General features: G+C 35.9%; 1 protein-coding gene across 5 annotated transcripts in view; it reads left to right on the top strand.

The window, feature by feature from the left end:
• The window catches only part of NRG1 (neuregulin 1), a 118,317-nt gene extending 111,415 nt beyond the window's left edge, over nt 1-6,902 (top strand). For all 5 annotated transcript variants that reach the window (XM_075204595.1, XM_075204594.1, XM_075204592.1 and 2 more), the window contains one exon: nt 3,248-6,902. In XM_075204595.1, the coding sequence (XP_075060696.1) occupies nt 3,248-3,920 (673 nt within the window). In that variant the 3' untranslated portion in view covers nt 3,921-6,902. The remainder of the gene's footprint in view (nt 1-3,247) is intronic.
• Nucleotides 6,903-18,468: the final 11,566 nt, after the last annotated feature.

The following is an 18,468-nucleotide window of genomic DNA, read 5'->3' as shown; positions in this document are numbered from 1 at the left end:
GTGGCATTACACTCGATTGAAGGGAAAGCCCAAACGTGGCTTTCTTGCACATGCTCAAAAGAGAAGAGCGAATGGAACAGCAATGCATAGTCTGCTCCGGTGGTAGTTGCACCACTGGTTGTGTCAATATCCTCCAGATCCTATTGTCCACAAGCATCTGTTTTCAAATGCAGTGTGCCTGAACATGCAAGGCACATGCCGATGGTTAATCACTCCTATGTGTAGAATACATCTAATTCTGCACAATACATATCTATATGTTAAACAATACATTATGCAAAATAATAAAACCAATGATAATAAAGAAATAATCATATTTTGCAATGCCAATCATGTTTAAAAGTGAATGGTTAATTCAAATAATAAACTATTAACTATTAAACAAACACAAGATGAATGATACCACTGTCTGTAAAAATCTACAGAGGCTTGGAAAATAGGCAATGATAATAGATGGCATTTACATACCAGAATTCTTAAACAGAACAGTTGGAATGACACATGAGTAAACTGGGTTTCTTTGCTTTATAGAAAAAAATACACCAACAGAATATAATGAAGTGCAAAAATTATATTCATAAAACTAGATAAAAAAATATTTACAGTCATATTGGTAGCAATAAATAAGTTGCAGCAGATTAATACATTGTGTTGCATTATAACTTGACATATCTGTTGTAGTGCTAATTCTCTTTATCAAGGACCTATCTGAAAACATGTTTGTTGGTAAACTGTTAATTTTTTGTTCTAACAGGAATGAGACAGAGGAATTTTAGTCGGAGGCCAGATCTTGTTACACAATGCAGTTGCAGAATATATAATTTAATTTTAACTATTTACATTAACAAAAATCTTAGCATTATTGTAAATGCACATTTCTCAACCCCCACAATTAATTAATCTTTTAATTAAGAAGCAAACACATTTTGAAACAATAGGTGTTAATTATTATTATTATTAGCCTTTATTTATTACAAGGTGTCTGCAGTGCCGTATATACAGTCATGGCCAAAAGTTTTGAGAATGACACAAATAATTTTTCACAAAGTCTGCTGCCTCAGTTTTTATGATGGCAATTTGCATATACTCCAGAATGTCATGAAGAGTGATCAGATGAATTGCAATTAAGTCCCTCTTTGCCATGACAATGAACTTTCTCCCAAAAACAACATTTCCACTGCATTTCATCACTGCCACAAAAGGACCAGCTGACATCAGGTCAGTGATTCTCTCGTTAACACAGGTGAGAGTGTTGACGAAGACAAGGCTGGAGATCACTCTGTCATGCTGATTTATTTTAGAATAACAGACTGGAAGCTTTAAAAGGAGGATGGTCCTTGTTCTTCCTCTGTTAACCATAGTTAACCGCAAGGAAACATGTGCAGTTATCATTGCTTTGCACAAAAAGGGCTTCAAAGACAAGGATATTGCTGCTAGCATAATTGCACCTAAATCAACCCTTTATCAGATCAAGAACTTCAAGGATAGAGGTTCAATAGTTGTGAAGAAGACTTCAGGGTGCCAAAGAACACCCAGCAAGCTCCAGGACCGTCTCCTAAAGTTGATTCAGCTGCCGGATCGGGGCACCACCAGTGCAGAGCTTGCTCAGGAATGGCAGCAGGCAGGTGTGAGTGCATCTGCACGCACAGTGAGGTGAAGACCTTTGGAGAATGGCCTGGTGTCAAGAAGGCCAGCAAAGAGGCCACTTCTCTCCAGGAAAAACAGCAGGGACAGACTGATATTCTGCAAAAGGGATTGGACTGCTGAGGACTGGGAGTAAAGTAATTTTCTCTGATGAATCTTTCAGATTGTTTTGGGCATCTGAAAAAAAGTTGTCCTGTGAAAGAAAGGTGAGCTCTACCATCAGTCCTGTGTCATGCCAACAGTAAAGTATCCTGAGACCAGTCATGTATGGGGTTGCTTCTCAGCCAAGGGAGTGGGCTCACTCACAATTTTACTTAAGAACACAGCCATGAATAGAGAATGGTACCAAAACATATTCGAAGAGCAACTTCTTCCAACCATCCAAGAATAGTTTGGTGATAAACAATGCCTTTTCCAGCATGATGGAGCACCTAGCCATAAGGCAAAAGTAATAATTAAGTGGCTCGGGGATCAAAACATCCAAATTTTGGGTCCATGGCCGGGAAACTCCCCAGACCTTAATCCCATTGAGAACGTGTGGTCAACCCTCAAGAGGCGGGTGGACAAACAAAAACCCACAAATTCTGACAAACTCTAAGCATTGATTAGGCAAGAATGGGCGGCCATCAGACAGTATGTGGCCCAGAAATTGATTGACAGCATGCCAGAGCGAATTTCAGAGGTCTTCAAAAAGAAGGGTCAAGACTGCAAATATTGACTCTTTGCATAAACTTCATATAATTGTCAATAAAAGCCTTTGACACTTAAGAAATGCTTGCAATTTTACTTCAGTATACCATAGCAACATCTGACAAAAAGGTCTAAAAACACTGAAGCGGCAAACTTTGGGAAAACCAATATTTGTATAATTCTCAAAACTTTTAGCCATGACTGTAATACAAACAGTTGACCATACAGGGCTAAACAGAACAGAACAGTAAACGAATAAAACAAAGACTCCAGTGGCTCCAAGCATAGCAAGTACATTGAAGTTGGAGGAGGAGAGATGGAGTAAAGACAGGAGGAAAGAGCGCCCTGCTCATAAGAGCTTACATACTAAAGGCAGGGCAAACAGACCGCAGGCACAAGAGGGAGTCAGAGGACGGGAACAGGTGGAGAGGAGCGCGTGCAGAGGGAGACGGAGCAGAGGAGAACAAGCGTAGAGAAGGTTAAGTGGATTGCTGGTAGAACAGAGTTTTAACAGCCCGTTTGAAGGTGCACAAATTAGGGGACAATCGGATAGAGCAAGTTAATTATTTAACTTAATTCACTTTGTTATGGCTATTACCATTGTGGGACTTATTACTATTTTGTTCTGTAGATGTTTTGTAAGAAAGCTGAACATTACCTGAATTCTGGTGTGCAGAGTCTTTTCTGCATTTTGGCATGTGTGACTAAGAAACCAGCCTCTTCATGGTGTTTAGCAGCAAGCATTAATAGCCAGTTTGGTTATGTCGGAACATTCTTGTTTTCATGGAGTTTGTTACATTTATTTATATACCTTGGTATTAATTAAGTATAAGTTAATAATATAATTGACTACACAAATTATAATTTTACTATTCAACATCTTATTAATTCTTGTTTGTTTTTCATGGCATAGATATGTTTCGGCAATGACAACACCGGCACGCATGTCACCTGTGGATTTTCAGACACCAATCTCTCCAAAATCACCATGTTTGGAGATGTCTCCACCGGAATCTAGCTTAGCTGTATCAGTTCCTTCTGTGGCTGTCAGTCCTTTTATAGAAGAAGAAAGACCATTGCTTTTAGTGTCGCCTCCAAGATTGCGGGATAAGAGATATGACTTATATTATCACCATCACCACTACAACCAGCAGTACAATTCCTATCATCACAATCCTGCTCATGACAGCAGCAGCCTGCCGCCAAGTCCTTTAAGAATAGTGGAGGATGAGGAATATGAAACTACGCAAGAATACGAGCCGTCCCTGGAGCCCGTAAAGAAACTAGTCAACAGCCGGAGGGCAAAAAGAACAAAACCCAATGGCCACATTTCCAATAGATTAGAATTGGACACTGACACAAGCTCTGAGAGCAGTACATCTGAGAGTGAGACAGAAGATGAAAGAATAGGCGAGGATACACCTTTCCTGAGTATACAAAACCCCCTGGCGACCAGCTTAGAGTCAGCCAGTGCATACCGGCTTGCAGACAGTAGGACTAACCCAACTAGCCGATTCTCAACGCAAGAAGAGTTACAATCAAGGCTGTCCAGTGTAATAGCTAACCAAGACCCTATTGCTGTATAAAACAAATAAAACATAGATTCACCTGTAAAACTTTATTTTATATAATGAAGTGTTCCACCTTAAATTAAACAATTTATTTTATTTTAACAGTTCCGCAAGTAGAAAACAGGAAACGTTTTATAAATTAAGTATATGTACAAATGTGTTATGTGCCATATGTAGCAATTTTTTTACAGTATTTCAAAATGAGAAAGACATCAATGGTGCCTTTATGTTATGTTGAAAACAGTTTTTGTATGTCCCAGTGATTGCTGTCCCACAGTATTTTTGCATAACTGCTCTATCTTTTTTTCTTGGCTTTTTGTGCATTGCATTAATGGTGTCAACTGAATGTATGATTTGCAAGAGTTACAGCAATTCCCCATTTCTGCTTGTGGCATAGTAGATCCTTGACTAACTGTCCCTGTGATGCAGTACTCATAAAATACTGTTCACTTTTGTATGAGGAATTATTTTGCTCTTAGTATATAAAACATGTTATGTCTGCTCTTTGCCAGCCAAGCTTTGCATTATGAGACTGTACTAATAGTAGATTGAACACCATGCTACAATTAATTACAGCAGGAAACCAGACTGCAAATAAACAATGTCTAATACTTATCAGAAATGCAAATGCTACTGTGACATACATAATTATTAACTAGAAAACTGACAACTCCAGAAAACTAGCAGCATAGATTGAAATTATATAATTGATTTACTATATCATTGATAAACTGGTCCATCTAGACTGAAGGCATCACTCCGTCCCTCCCAACTAAAGCTTCCCAAAAATTGAGGCTTCTGTTTCGTTAAGAAAGAAGCTCTTATAGAGTACTATATTTATCTGAAGGAAAGAGTAAGTAGGAAATTAAACAGAAATAAAGGTGCAATCATTTTGACCATTCTTTTTGATTGTTTACATAAGACACATGAACACTATAGACTATTTATGAGCTAGCAATCCTGTTACTTAGGCAAACAAATATCCTTTTGAAAATGGTTCCATTTTTATAGGGCGTGTAAGAAAGGTGTAGTATTTTTCATTTAGCAAGAGGAGAGTGGGCATCCTATTTTGATATAAAGAAAATGTATTTATTTGAAAAGCACGTTTGCATTATACAGGCTGATAAAATGCATGAGCATCTGGTTAGGAATATGCATGACACAGTGATTAAATGAGACTCAGTGACTGTTGGTAGTTGCATTAGTTTTGGACAGATGGTGGAAATATTGCACCTTTTACAATTAGAAGGATCCTTTCTTTGTCCATCCAGTTATCCCAGTGAGTGGTTGAGCATGATTCTACCTTTAAACTACCTAATTTCTCGGGACAGCTAAGATATTAAAAAATTGTCTTCCATACGCAATGAAAATCAATGTATTACAAGTACTAGAGAAAGAAAGCAAAAGAAATGTTTGTCCATTTTTTTGTAAATAGTTACCTTCTATTTCTGTTTTGGATAATGTATCATGAAATAGATTCATAGCTGCCATTTTCACTGTGATTAGCTGGAGAATGATGATGTTCAGTTTACATTTAATAATACATTCTAAATACTAGAGAGAGACTGGTCCTAATTACAGGAACCCCTCTAAGAGAACCATGTCTCAAAACATGTTTGGTCTTCAGGCAAATGGCTGCCCAAGAGAAAATGTAAATTCTCTCTCTAGTTTTTAGACCTGTTGCAAAGAATGAAAAGCATACTCAATGTTAGGATGTGAATAAAAGAGGACAATGAGTTTTGAATGTCTGTGCTTTTGAAAGAATATATGCGTTTTGTATTAGTAACTTATTTCAGCCTGTTGCTTCACTTCTAAAACTGCTAAAGAGCTTTTCATTTCCCTTTTCTTTTTTTTTAATATTTTGTGTATGTGTGTGTGTGTGTTTTTGTTTATGCCATGAAAAGAGAATATGTTACACTTGCATTTGTGGGACTCTGCAAAACTCACATGGATTAAAATACTTTGCTTGTTAAATATCTGCACCTGTAGTTTTCAAAGTATATCCCATTTTAGTGCGTAGTAGTAACGCCTGCCTCTGCCTTTAGGCCATATTGGCTACTAGTAAAATTGTAATTAACAAACGCTGCAGAGTAATATTAACAACGCCTGGCACATATCACAAGGTCCAATATATGTTTTTATGTTTGTTTTGTTTGTGTAAATACATATTCAAAGATATTTTACTTATTCAATTACTGTTTAATATACATTTTTTGTGTCATTAGCCCTCTCCTGGTAATGCGTGTAAAAAGTTAAAGAAGTATAAAATAAATTCTTTTATTTATATTTAGGCTACTAAGTCAGGAGAGAACGTTCATACTATTTTATGTTAAATGTTTGAATTGTTTAAAAGTCCAACATTTTTTTTCTTCTTTTGAGAATGTAATGTATTCTCCTTTTCAGTTTTAAGTAATTTATTGTTCAGAAAAATGTAATGGAAATTGGTGAAAGAAGAGTTAAAAAAAAAAATATTGCAAGGTACTGAAAACTACTAAAGAATTTATTATCCCAACAACTAAGCAATAAGCAATTGTTGATTTATTTTGGGTTGTTATTCCTTATCTGCAAACAAGCTGCTGATGCAATAAAATGCTACAACATACAACCAAGAAATTTGAGAGAGCCAGTGGACACAACTGAGCTTCATGAACACTGATCCAGAGTTTCAATAGTTGACAATAGAACAGGCTATCCTCCCCTGCAGAAGCAAAACCCAACATTTCTGGTCATGCTGTGAATCTCTGACAGTTTGTACAAACCTTGCATGTGAAAATCTGTCTGAATAAATTTTCCACTTTTAGTGACTTAGAAAGTTCCCCTTGTGAATCTTTACTTGTAAAGGTGTTAAGAGCTATTGACTGGACAACTACCTTCCTTTTACACAGCCCAAATGTACGTTATTTGGGACACTAAATTAAATGTGAAGTCAAAAATATATTTAACAATGATAATAACACACTTTGCCTACAGGAAACCAATAAACTGCCTTATCCTTTATGCCTCTCTCTTTCTTATTTTTTTTTTGTGACAAATGCAAATATACAAAAAATACACAAATATAAACATGGCTGATAGGCCCTAATATACAGGTTGCTTGATTCGATTTCAAAGTGACGGGGTTAACTGAAAGACGTTTTTCCCTCATATTAATGCACTGCTCCAACTATAAAAAAGATAATTATTTTGATGTAAGCCAAGGTCACAAGTTCTTTTGTTTCAAATTTTTACGGCTCTTGTTACACACAATGCTTTCATATTCTTGTTCAGCAGGCCAGTGGACATGATAGCTTTTTCTCTTATGTCCTGTGTATCAAACTGTTATGACCTGGCACTATGTGTATGCAGAGAGGTAGTTTCAATGTCATGGGCTCTTGTTAATGACAATTAGCTGACTGCGCACTGAAGATAACCTAAAATAGAAAAAGCAGACACATTTTTACCTGCAACAGCCTGGTCAATATTGTTAAAGCTGCAAAATGTAAACGAGTAATGCATGTAGCATTTAGATGCAACTTACATTGTCTTTAGACTGTTTTAACTGTACATATGGGATAATTTCCTAATAATAAATCACACTTGCAAATAGAATTTCAGTATTTACTCTTTTTAATTGTATTAAAAAAATGTTTTAATACTTTACTTGAAGATATATTTTATACACTTAAAGACTATTCCACTCAAAGAGAATTCCCTAAAATTTTTTTATTGCATCCACCAATTCATAATATGATTGTCAAACAATGGTTATTGCAGTTTATATTGCCTTATGGTTTAAATACATGTCTTACAAATGCTGTTTTAATACATCTCTATGTTGAAAGCTGTTCCTTTCAAGCTTTATCAAATTAATTTGCAAAAGAAAGTCTTTTCAACTTTCATAGCCCCTCTATCTCTCTAATTCAACCCTAACTGCTAGGATTCATTAATTACAACAGAAAACAAAATAGGGAAAACAGAACATTCCACAAAGTTAATGTTAAAAAAAACAAAACAGTAGTAACATGAAAAGAAAAAGAATAAAAACAATTAGAAACCAGAGCCACAATTTACATTAGAATTGCCAACAGGTATGTCAAATTCTGTCCAAATGAGATATGATGCATCAAAGTATACAAATTAAATACTGTCTCATTTAAATATAAAATACAGTTTGCTTACTATCAAAGTGGCAGAAATTAATAAAAATACTGAAACCTGTTAAGGCAACTGAAGGTTCCAATACACTCAGTGATCCAGCTGTTCGGCCCAAATTGCCAGAGGCAGGACCTCATTCAGATTTGACCATACATGTACATACACACACATCCGCCGGATCATATAGGGCAAAATGATTGTGGTCACACAGATGGTCAGATTTGTTCATCATCCTACTGGATTGTCTGTTGCGCTGATCAGTTCTGTCATTCAGAGGTTGATCAGTCTTAGCAATCCTGTGTGGACAATAAGACTAAAACTAACCAATTGGCTTGCAAAGTTGCAGAATATTTGGCATTGGCCAACTTAAGAGTGCAAAGTCTTCAATTTATACCAGCATAGTAAACAAATAGAAAGGTAAAATCACAGTTGTAACATAAGCATACATTAATAAATAAATTCAACATACTGGAATGGCAAAAGTAACCAGTTTATAAGTGTTATAAAAGTGATAAACCAGGAATAAGATAATCTAAACTTTCACTTGAAAAGGAGAGGGTGCACACAATGTATTACACTGGCAATGAGATTTGACAGGCATAAGAATAGACATTCTTAGGCAGCCAGCTCTTATCACTCAGAGCTGTTCAAATTGCTTTTCACTGTACACAGTTAACAATATTGATATAAATGAGCTGTTAATTGTAAATGCTGTATTTCAATCAGAAGGAAATAGAAACATATATAATGCTTATTTAAAAATCATCTATCAATATGAAATCAAAACTTGATCATAATGTAAAAAGCAAGAAATCTGAAACATGATTTCAATCACGCAGCTCAGTAGTGTGTGTCGTTTTGAGAAATTGCATTGTTTTCAATTTCATCATCGTTGTTTTAAGGAGAAAATTGCATTAACCTCTTTCTTTGAACATTAACTATTTTCATACAACAAGAGCTGAATAGTGAATGCTGCCTTTAAAAAACAAGATTTTAATCAATATTTCAAAATCTATGTACAAATAAAAAAAAATCAAATAGAAAAATATAGCAAATCAACTGTATGCATTTGAGTAAAAATACATTTCAGTAGTGAAAGGCTGTAGTCATAAAATGATCTGCACATGAAGGCAATAAAATAGCTTCGCTCTCAGGTAAGCTAAAGTGTATTTTTAGCTCCTCCTCATTGATAGTATAATAATAATAATAATAATAATAATAATAATAATAATAATAATAATAATAATAAAATAATAAATAATAATAAAACATTGAAGTCTGAATAGTATATGTAAAGTTATTTGTCCTTTGTCATTTAATTAATAGAAAGTCAGTTGAATGTATCTCCTACTCATGACTTCCATGCACACATCCACAGAAGAGGAACTGCATGGACAGTAATGACCAGGGCAGCAAATTCAACAAATTAGCTACTAAGTAACATAAAATATGATGATGATGATGATGATGAGCTACCGACAAACAGCATTGATTACTGACTTACTGTGTATGGAAATGTATAAACAAGTAAATATAAACAGCCTATGCTGTAGGGTTAACAAAATTATAGCTTCACTACGATTGTTAAGCATGAAGTTATGTGGACTTCTGCAATGTCAGCATGAAATCATACTTTTACCGATGGTCACCACCAGCAAAACTAACCCAAACATATTGAAGGCCTTGTATTACCTTAAATCTGATGAATAGTGAAATGAATGATTCCATATGGTCATCTGCATTTATTATTACACAATAAGGTAATAGTGTAATGTAATAAACCCAGTATACTTTGTCCCTTTAAAGTAATTTGGCCAAAGTGGAGAATCAAAAAATTCTAATCAACTAACATTTAATGGTTCAACTTTGCATACCTCCAGTGTTGCCCCAAATTGGGAAAAACTATGTGTGCTGCCTCAAAGTGGTGTTGTGCTTACAATGGTGGAATGGTTGTGTCGTGTTGAGGGATAAGCCACCCTTAAAACCACCTTTCCTGAAAACATCCTTGAGCCTGGCACACCAGTGCCATGGAGAGAGGGGACCTTCCAAAAACATATAGCAGTGAAAAACACATTTTTGGGGTGAACATAGTTGCTTTGACTTTCAAAAAACTCTAACAACTCCAGCAAACTCAGCGTGAACTTAGCCTGCAGAGGTACACAAGATGACAGATAATTATTCAGACTCAATTGACAGGAATCAGAAACTACTAATCCTGTCTTGGTTTGCACAGTATAACATTGACAGACAGCCAAGTAACGTTGATCACCCCTGAAGTGGCGGGAGTTATGTTTAAAATGGAACTGAACACAGGATCTGCCCTTTCAATTATGGCAGCAAATGCAGTGGTCGAAGTGTGCTGGTATACAATGGTATGCTATAACCACACTTCTACTGCCTTCATTGTAAAACTATCAAATTCCATTAGCTTACATTTTCCATACCACTACTTGTAAATTTTTACTTCGACCACTGAGCAAAAGATTGTAACAAGCTATTTGCAGAAATTGCATTATGAAAAACCTCTGTATGGTTGAAGACATATATTGGAGAAAAAGTGTATCCTCAATGGAACATTAAAGTAAATGTGAAATACAGAGAGAAAATGCACAAATTATATCTATATATATTACAAAATGGCAGACCAGCACGTTTGGCTGTGAATGGTTAAGAAAAATTCAGGTTGACAGTCTATTAAAACATCGAAGGTGTCAATGTATCAAATAGTAATGTTACTATTCAGAGATAAAATCAGTTGTTAACTGATGAATAGACCATATTTAATTAAGGGGGAGGAACACTCAAAGGTGTTAAAGCCAGCATTGTATTAGATAAAAAAAGATACTATGAAAATTTGCAAAGATCAACCTCTCCAATATGTCACTCAAACAAGGGTTGAGCATGGTGGCTTAGTGGTTAGCACTTCTGCCTCAAAGAACTGGGGTCATGAGTTTGATTCCCGACCATGGTCTTATCTGTGTGTAGTATGTATGTTCTCCCTGTGTTTGCGTGGGTTTCCTCTGGGTACTCCGCTTTCTCCTCCCACACGTGACTTGGCGTAGCAGCCTATGAAGAACATTTTAAAGGCGCAAACACACAGGTAATCCAGTGACCCAGCCTAAGTTAGCCCACTAAGAGACCAGTCTGGAGGGCAGATGCTACCCTGACCCCCAGCCCAGCCTGCCCATGCAGGGTTGAGGAAACTAGAAAATCCTTGAATTTTATCACCTGTAAAATGGAGTGAGTCATGCCATAGTTCCAGTTCTAAATAAAGGTAAAGCAGGAAGCACTCGCATGTGGAGACTTTAAAACAATGATTAATTCTGTGCTGCACACTACAATATGCGCTGCCAAAGATTGAAAACACCTTTGCAGCTCTGTCAGGGGGAGTCCGCTTTGCAAAAATAGATTTGACACAAGAGTTTTTATAAATGGAAGTTGGATATACATGACAGAAATACTTGACAATCAGCACACACAAATGTTTATTTCAATACAACCATCTTGTCTTTGGAATAGCTTCAGCTGCAGCAAATTGGCAAAGAGCCATGGATGTAGTGTTACATGGAATACCGGGTACTCAATGACACCTCAATGATATTATCACTACAGGAAAAGATGATGACAATAATTTAAACAATCTGAAAAGTGGACTCATGAGGCTATAGAAGTTTTGGCTGACAGACAATTATGACAAATGTTAATTCTTTAAGGAAGAAATTTCTTACTGTGGACATGTAATTAACAAAAAAAACAAGTGCGCAAGTCAGAAGGTCTAGTGAATTATCACAATTTCTACCTCAAATATCACTGATATTATACCCATTGCTCTTTACAGAAGGGTGCACCATGGAAATGATGTACAACTTGCGGACAGGCTTTTCAAGAGACAAAGAAGCTGATCACATTCAACAAGGTCCTCACACACTGACCCATCACTACCTATCAAGTTGGCTTGTGATGCCTTATCTTATATGACCAGTCACATTTGCATCGAGATCATTAAAAGTGGATTAATGTAATTATGAGCAAAATCATGAAGCTTTAAGCCTATGGGGAGTAAAGAAAAAACAACCAGTATCATTATGTACAGAAGTTCATATTGGTCACAGACCACCAACCTCTTCTGCCTATGTTCAATTCTCAGTAGGGAGTTTCTGTAATGACAGTTTCCAGATTACAAAGATGGTCCTTATTTTTGTGAGCTCACGCTTATGTGAGAATTTAAAGCAAAAAAAACTTCATGGCAACACTGACAAACATCTCTTCCACAAGCTGATGAGTCCAAACAGATCAAGAAGACCTGTATTATTATGTAATGGTAAAACAGCTTCCAATATTTAATGTTGTCATCAAGTGAGAAGACAGAAATAATCCATTATTATGTAAAATCTATAATATTACAATTAAATGTTGGCCAAAAGATGGCAACTCATTTTATTATTCTCAGAAAGGAAAGATCGACTGTTTGTATGTCAAAGACGATTAATGTGTGGGTCGGGAATAGTTGTGCCTACCACTTTGCACAAGAATTTTGGAAGAATTGCATGAAGGCTATTTTGACACATTGAAAGTGAAAGCCTTAAGTAGAAGTTATGTATGGTGGCCTAGGATCGCTGGTCAGATGGATAATTAAAGACAAAATATTCAAAACACAGTTAAGCAAGCTCAATGACACCCTTGTAAATGGCCCTCCTTTTGATGGCAAAGAGTTCACATTAATTTTGGAGGTCCATTCATGGATCACATGTTTATGAAGGCAGTGGATACACATTTTAATTGATCTGAAGGTCACAAGATGAAGTCTATGTCATGTGAGAAAACTATTGCGGTTTTGAGAACTATATTCTCTAGAAATGGGTTACCTGAACAAATCTGTAGTAACAAGGGACATCATTTCAGAAGAATTCCAGAGATTCCTGAAAAGTGATGTCATAAAGCCCTTCACTTCAGCAACATATTACCCAGCCACAAATGGATTAGCTGAGAGATTGGTTCAAACATTCAAGAAAGCTACCAAGGCCATAAGTCACAAGCAAATTATGCTGCAACATAAAATCCACAATTTCTTATTTGCTTCTCAAAATGCTGAACATACTATTACAGGGCAAACTCCAGCAATGATGTTGCTCAGCAGTAACCTGAGATCACGTTGGGAATCATTGAAACCATACGTGCGTAAAGACATCCGTAACAAGCAATTGAGAAATACACATCAAAAGCTAACTAGAAATTTTGATGTTGGGGAAGAAGTAATAGCACAAAATTATTGAGAGGACAAATGGCAACTGGGGTAAACCATTTCAAGAACTGGTCCCTTAAGGATCCTGTCGATGATGGAGAAGACTTGTGGTTTAGATCAAATCCTTAATGCACAAGGGAGAGAAGTCACAACCTTTAATGTTGAACCATTTCTAAAGAGCTCGATTGTTATGTAATCAATTCAAGAACCAAATGTATTGTTAGACAAAGAGCCTCAAATTGCTTCCACATAAATGTTTCAGATTGGTGTATGGAAGACTAGCAAATCCAGGTACAAGCAACCATTGTACGATTTAATACACAAAATACAATAATTTCCCCAGAAATCAGTGAAATTTCTTTTAAAATTAAAGTATTTCAACTGGATTAAGTTGTTTTTTTTTGTTTTTTTTACAAAAGCACCAAAATACAGATCGACCCACATCTCATACTGTTACTTGACATTATATGCCTATTTTTTACACAAACAGGTCTGGTTATATTGAAAGCACATAAATGATTGGGACACTGTAGTGATTTCTTCAGAGAGACACAATTTTGCATCTTGTGATAGAAGTTAGATAGACGGATTGTGGCGATAGTGGCTGAATGCAGAGTAAGTGCACTCATACACATTTTATTGTACCTAATTGCAAAAGACATATTTTTATTTGCGGGAAAAGATATCAAAATCTGCATTCATCGTCTACTCATTATCTTTTCACTAAGCTTCTCCTTCTCATTAGTGGACCACATAAGCTATATTTTTGTAGGATAGCTCTAAAAGTTGCTTATTTGACAGAAAAAATGGCTGGTGAAAAATGGGTGTGAGTGGGAGGACCAATAAGACGTTGCAAGTTCCATGCTGACCTACAGGTCACACCCTTATAGGCTTTAGTGCAGCACTTGTGCGTGTGCTGTATAGTGCAGAAACGGAAAAGCCTCGGTAAAAACTGTTTCTGCATGCAGTTCCCAAGGCTCCACTAAGGGTAAGGAGCAGGTTAATGAAAATGTTATTAGTAACCTTGATTACAGCTTTAAATGCCATTCTTGCATAAACAAATGTCTTGCTTGTAGATGGTGCTCTGTAGAGGCTGATACTGTAAGTCATTGTATACTTGGTATACCTTTTGTACCATTCAGGTGTATTTAATGTGGAAAAGGTCAGTTATAAATACACAAACAAACAAGTAATAAATGAATTAATATATAGTATTTAATAGTGACACTTTTTGAAGACAGACCCAATGTCCACTTCCTTTAATGAGAATGGTATGCCCAGCTTAATTGTAGTATTAATTGGGATTGGTTGGTAGGCTGTGGGGCATATCTGGCTAAACAATTGGATGTGAGCCAATCAGCTAACACTCACATGCAGTTCTGGGATGAGCTCTTTGTCAGTTATGACCCGGTGCCCAGCAGTTGGAGCTGAATGTTGCAATTTGGACAATGGTTTCTATCACCGTTGCGACATAAATAAGGCTGAAATGAGCAGTATTTTGAAGAGAATGTAAAAATTGAAGTACAAGTTCACTGGATTATGAGAGGCTTTTTTGCATTATTATTATTATTATTATTATTATTATTATTATTATGGTATACACCATATACATTTTCCCTTCCAATATACAATATGTATTTCCTGGTTACATTTTTCTTATTATAAATAATTCATTATCCCTGCCCACTTAGCTTACATCACTCACCACTATTTGGCACTCTCCTTCATCCAGCACTTGTTTTCTATCTCTACAGGCAAAATTCTGGCTACGGTTTTATTATAGACATCTTATTATTTTAAATAATTGTGTTACCTTGACCCCATTCTTTATGTTAATAAATATATTTGCTGTAAATTCCTGATTATGCTAATTGTGATGTCCAACATTTTGACACTGAGCAATACACAAAACCCTGTGTATTGCTCACACAATATACAAAATCCTGCCCATGTCTATGGAATCTTGTGTTGTCTTTGCCTAAGCATATGAAACCTGTATCATACTCTACACACCAGTGCCACATTAGTTATAATATTAGAAAAGTTTGTAATAATAATCATAGATTTGACCTCATTTTATTATTTTTAATTTAAAAAATGAGACACAGTAGCTGTGGTTGCATCCTCTGCATGTTGAACCCAGTCAGACCATACTTTAGAGACGTTGTTGCTATTTTATGTAATTCATGACAGTAAAAGACATTAGCAACATTTTTGCAATTGTCACATGTATACATTGAAAAGTTTTATTTACACTGATTTCTAAGTGAATATAAAACAAATGTGCCTATACAATCCAAAATGCATCCCACTGAAAGTTGTTCTCACTGTCTGATCATCTCCACCTCTGGATATGCGTAAATGTATAGTAATTTTGGATATCCAAAAAGTACTCTGCAAACGCCTGCTAAACTGGGAAAACCTTACTCTACCCTTATAAGTTTGTTCGGAAATTTTTACCGGTAAATTAAATGTTTTATGAATTCGAGAAAGAAACATGTGCATTACTGCTTGTATCCAGGATTCGAAAAAGAACACCCTGATACACCCCACTCCTCCAATTCAATAGAGTCATATTTGCAACAGGTAAAAACTGATTCAATCCTGCAATAATTGACACAACACCAAAAAACCAGGAAAAGTACATTTGTGCTGTGCATCTACATTATCTCGCATTTGTAAATAACCCTGCTTGATTATTAATATCCTTACATTATCCCATAAAACTATGTGAAGAAAATTATATTGGTATGCACTTGATGCACAAACATTTACAATAAACATAAAACAATGTAAAAAAAGAACACCGAGGCCAAAAATGATAAGGAGCTAAAGGGCCTCTGTTATCACATCACTGTCAGTAAATCAGAAGCAAGGAAGTGCTGTAATGGTTTAAGTCTTGTGTCATCATTGTGACCCAAGGCTACTCATATTATTGCTAAGTGCCTCAGTCTAGACTAGAGGCTCTAGCAAGCAAGCATAAGATCTGTGTGTCAGGATAAAAGCTGCATGCACAGAGGAGTACTTCTCAAATCAGATAAATTATACTCTTCTATATTTACCTTAATAAAAATCCAAAAATGTAGGTGCATTAGTAGGGACTAATCATAACCAATGCTTAAATTGTCATTAATTTACTCTCCAACCATCAATCACAAATGGTCATAGGTTACTCAGCAAAGTATATGTTCATTGAAACAAGTGTAAAACAAAGAGCTATATATATATATATATATATATATATATATATATATATATATATGGCACTACTTATGTATCCAAGAGTGACGTGGAGCGCCATGCTGCTGCTTAATCATCTGAGGTGAAGCATAAAGAGAATCATATGCTGATGTCAAACAGTGTCCCAAATGACCATATTATAGTATTATATACAACCTTGTAGAATATTTATTTATTTATTATTATTGTTTATTTATGAATGGTAGAAGTATGATGGTATACAGTGGTATGCCAAACCAACACTTTTCCTACTGCCTTCACTTACATTTTCCATACCACCACTTCTAAATTTTTACTTGGACCACTGGTGCCAATCATATAATTGAGAGCTGTACAGAGGATATGTAGTCATTCACATTAGTCCCTGCCCCATTCAATCTTCAAATCTAAATTCCAACTACCTTACCAGTATGGTTTCGCATTGTTGTTGAAAATCACAACAATGGAGAAAAACTACACAAACAATGGGTAAACATACAAACTGTTACCAAACTGCTACATAGTGCACTGACTGCACTGTATGTCAATCAAAAAATGTTTCCTGTTTAAATAAAAAATAAATAAATAAGTGATTTCTACTGGATTGTCAAGATTCCTGCAATAGTATTATTATCTTTTACTTATAAGGCACCACAAAAGATCTGCAACACTGTACATAATATATGCAGTAGTAAATAATCAACAGAGCAACGATCTTTAACACATTGTATAATACATAAAAAACAAAATAATACAAAGACCAGATATTTATTGATTTAGTAAAAAAGGCTGGGTACACACTACAGATTTTTCAGCCGATTATCAGGCCAAACACCCGTAAACAGACTGTTCGGCCTGATATGGCAGCAGTGTGTACAGTTACATGATGACCGATAGTTGTTCCAAAGCACTAATCGGTTTGTTTGGTTGGTCGGTAAAACTAATAATCTCATTTTAATTGCCTTCAGATCCAGCAGTGTGTATGCACGATCTCCGTAGAGTTTACAGAGTCATGATCTTTACAGCCGATGACGACAATGAACATGTCCTGGTGACTAAATGTAGAGACTGCTGTAGATGAAATAATTTGTACGTTCATTCTAACACTGAATATTTCATCTTAGAGTCATTGAAGCTAACCAAGTTTATAATGACATGTAGATAAATATAACAAGACAGTTAATCAATGTGACAGGAATGAGTGAATGAATAAATACTGTGCTGCCATTCTCTCAACGACTACAGGACCAGACGAAAAGCACAGATCTGAATGTAAATCATGTAAAGTGTGTATGTATGTATAGGCAGACTGATTGGAACTTTAGTCATTTGTAAAATCTTTAGTAATAACAAATTCGTTGAACGTTTTGTACTGTGTACCCAGCCTAATACATAGCTAACTTATTAATGCAGATCAAGTTATTTGACGGACAGTAAGTGAAAGTAATGGTAATGTCCAATGTAATGTAGGCCTGGACTCAAGAAAACAGGGTTTGGAAGCAAGACTAGAGGTACAGAAGGTAATGGAATAGTAGAAGGGGAACATGCTTACATCCTAAAGGCATTGGGAAGACACAAATAGGGTTGTATTGAGTAGGGCAGTGGTTATAGTTGAGGCAAAGGAGTTATGAGGAGGGCTTATTGGATTAAGTAAAGAAATTAGTTTTAAGGGCACACTTGAAGCTTTAGAGCAGTGTTGCCTAACCTGTGACATTCCAGGTGTTGTGAAACTACAAGTCCCAGCATGCTTTGCCAATATATAACAGCTTATTGCTGGTAGGGTATGCTGGGACTTATAGTTTCCCAACACTTGGAGTGTCACAGGTTAGCCAACACTGCTTTAGAGAGTAGAGGTTAACCTAGTGTGAAAAGCCCATTAAAGAGATAAAGGTGTGGGAGAAACAAATAGAGGCTCATTGGAAATCTATAGATAAATACAACATACTTAAAACGGAAATATGAGGGAAA

The sequence above is a fragment of the Mixophyes fleayi genome, chromosome 1, assembly GCF_038048845.1.
Source record: "Mixophyes fleayi isolate aMixFle1 chromosome 1, aMixFle1.hap1, whole genome shotgun sequence".
Lineage (NCBI taxonomy): Eukaryota > Metazoa > Chordata > Amphibia > Anura > Limnodynastidae > Mixophyes > Mixophyes fleayi.
The sequence above is the reverse complement of the archived record's forward strand: the minus strand, read 5'-3'. Positions and strand labels throughout refer to the sequence as shown.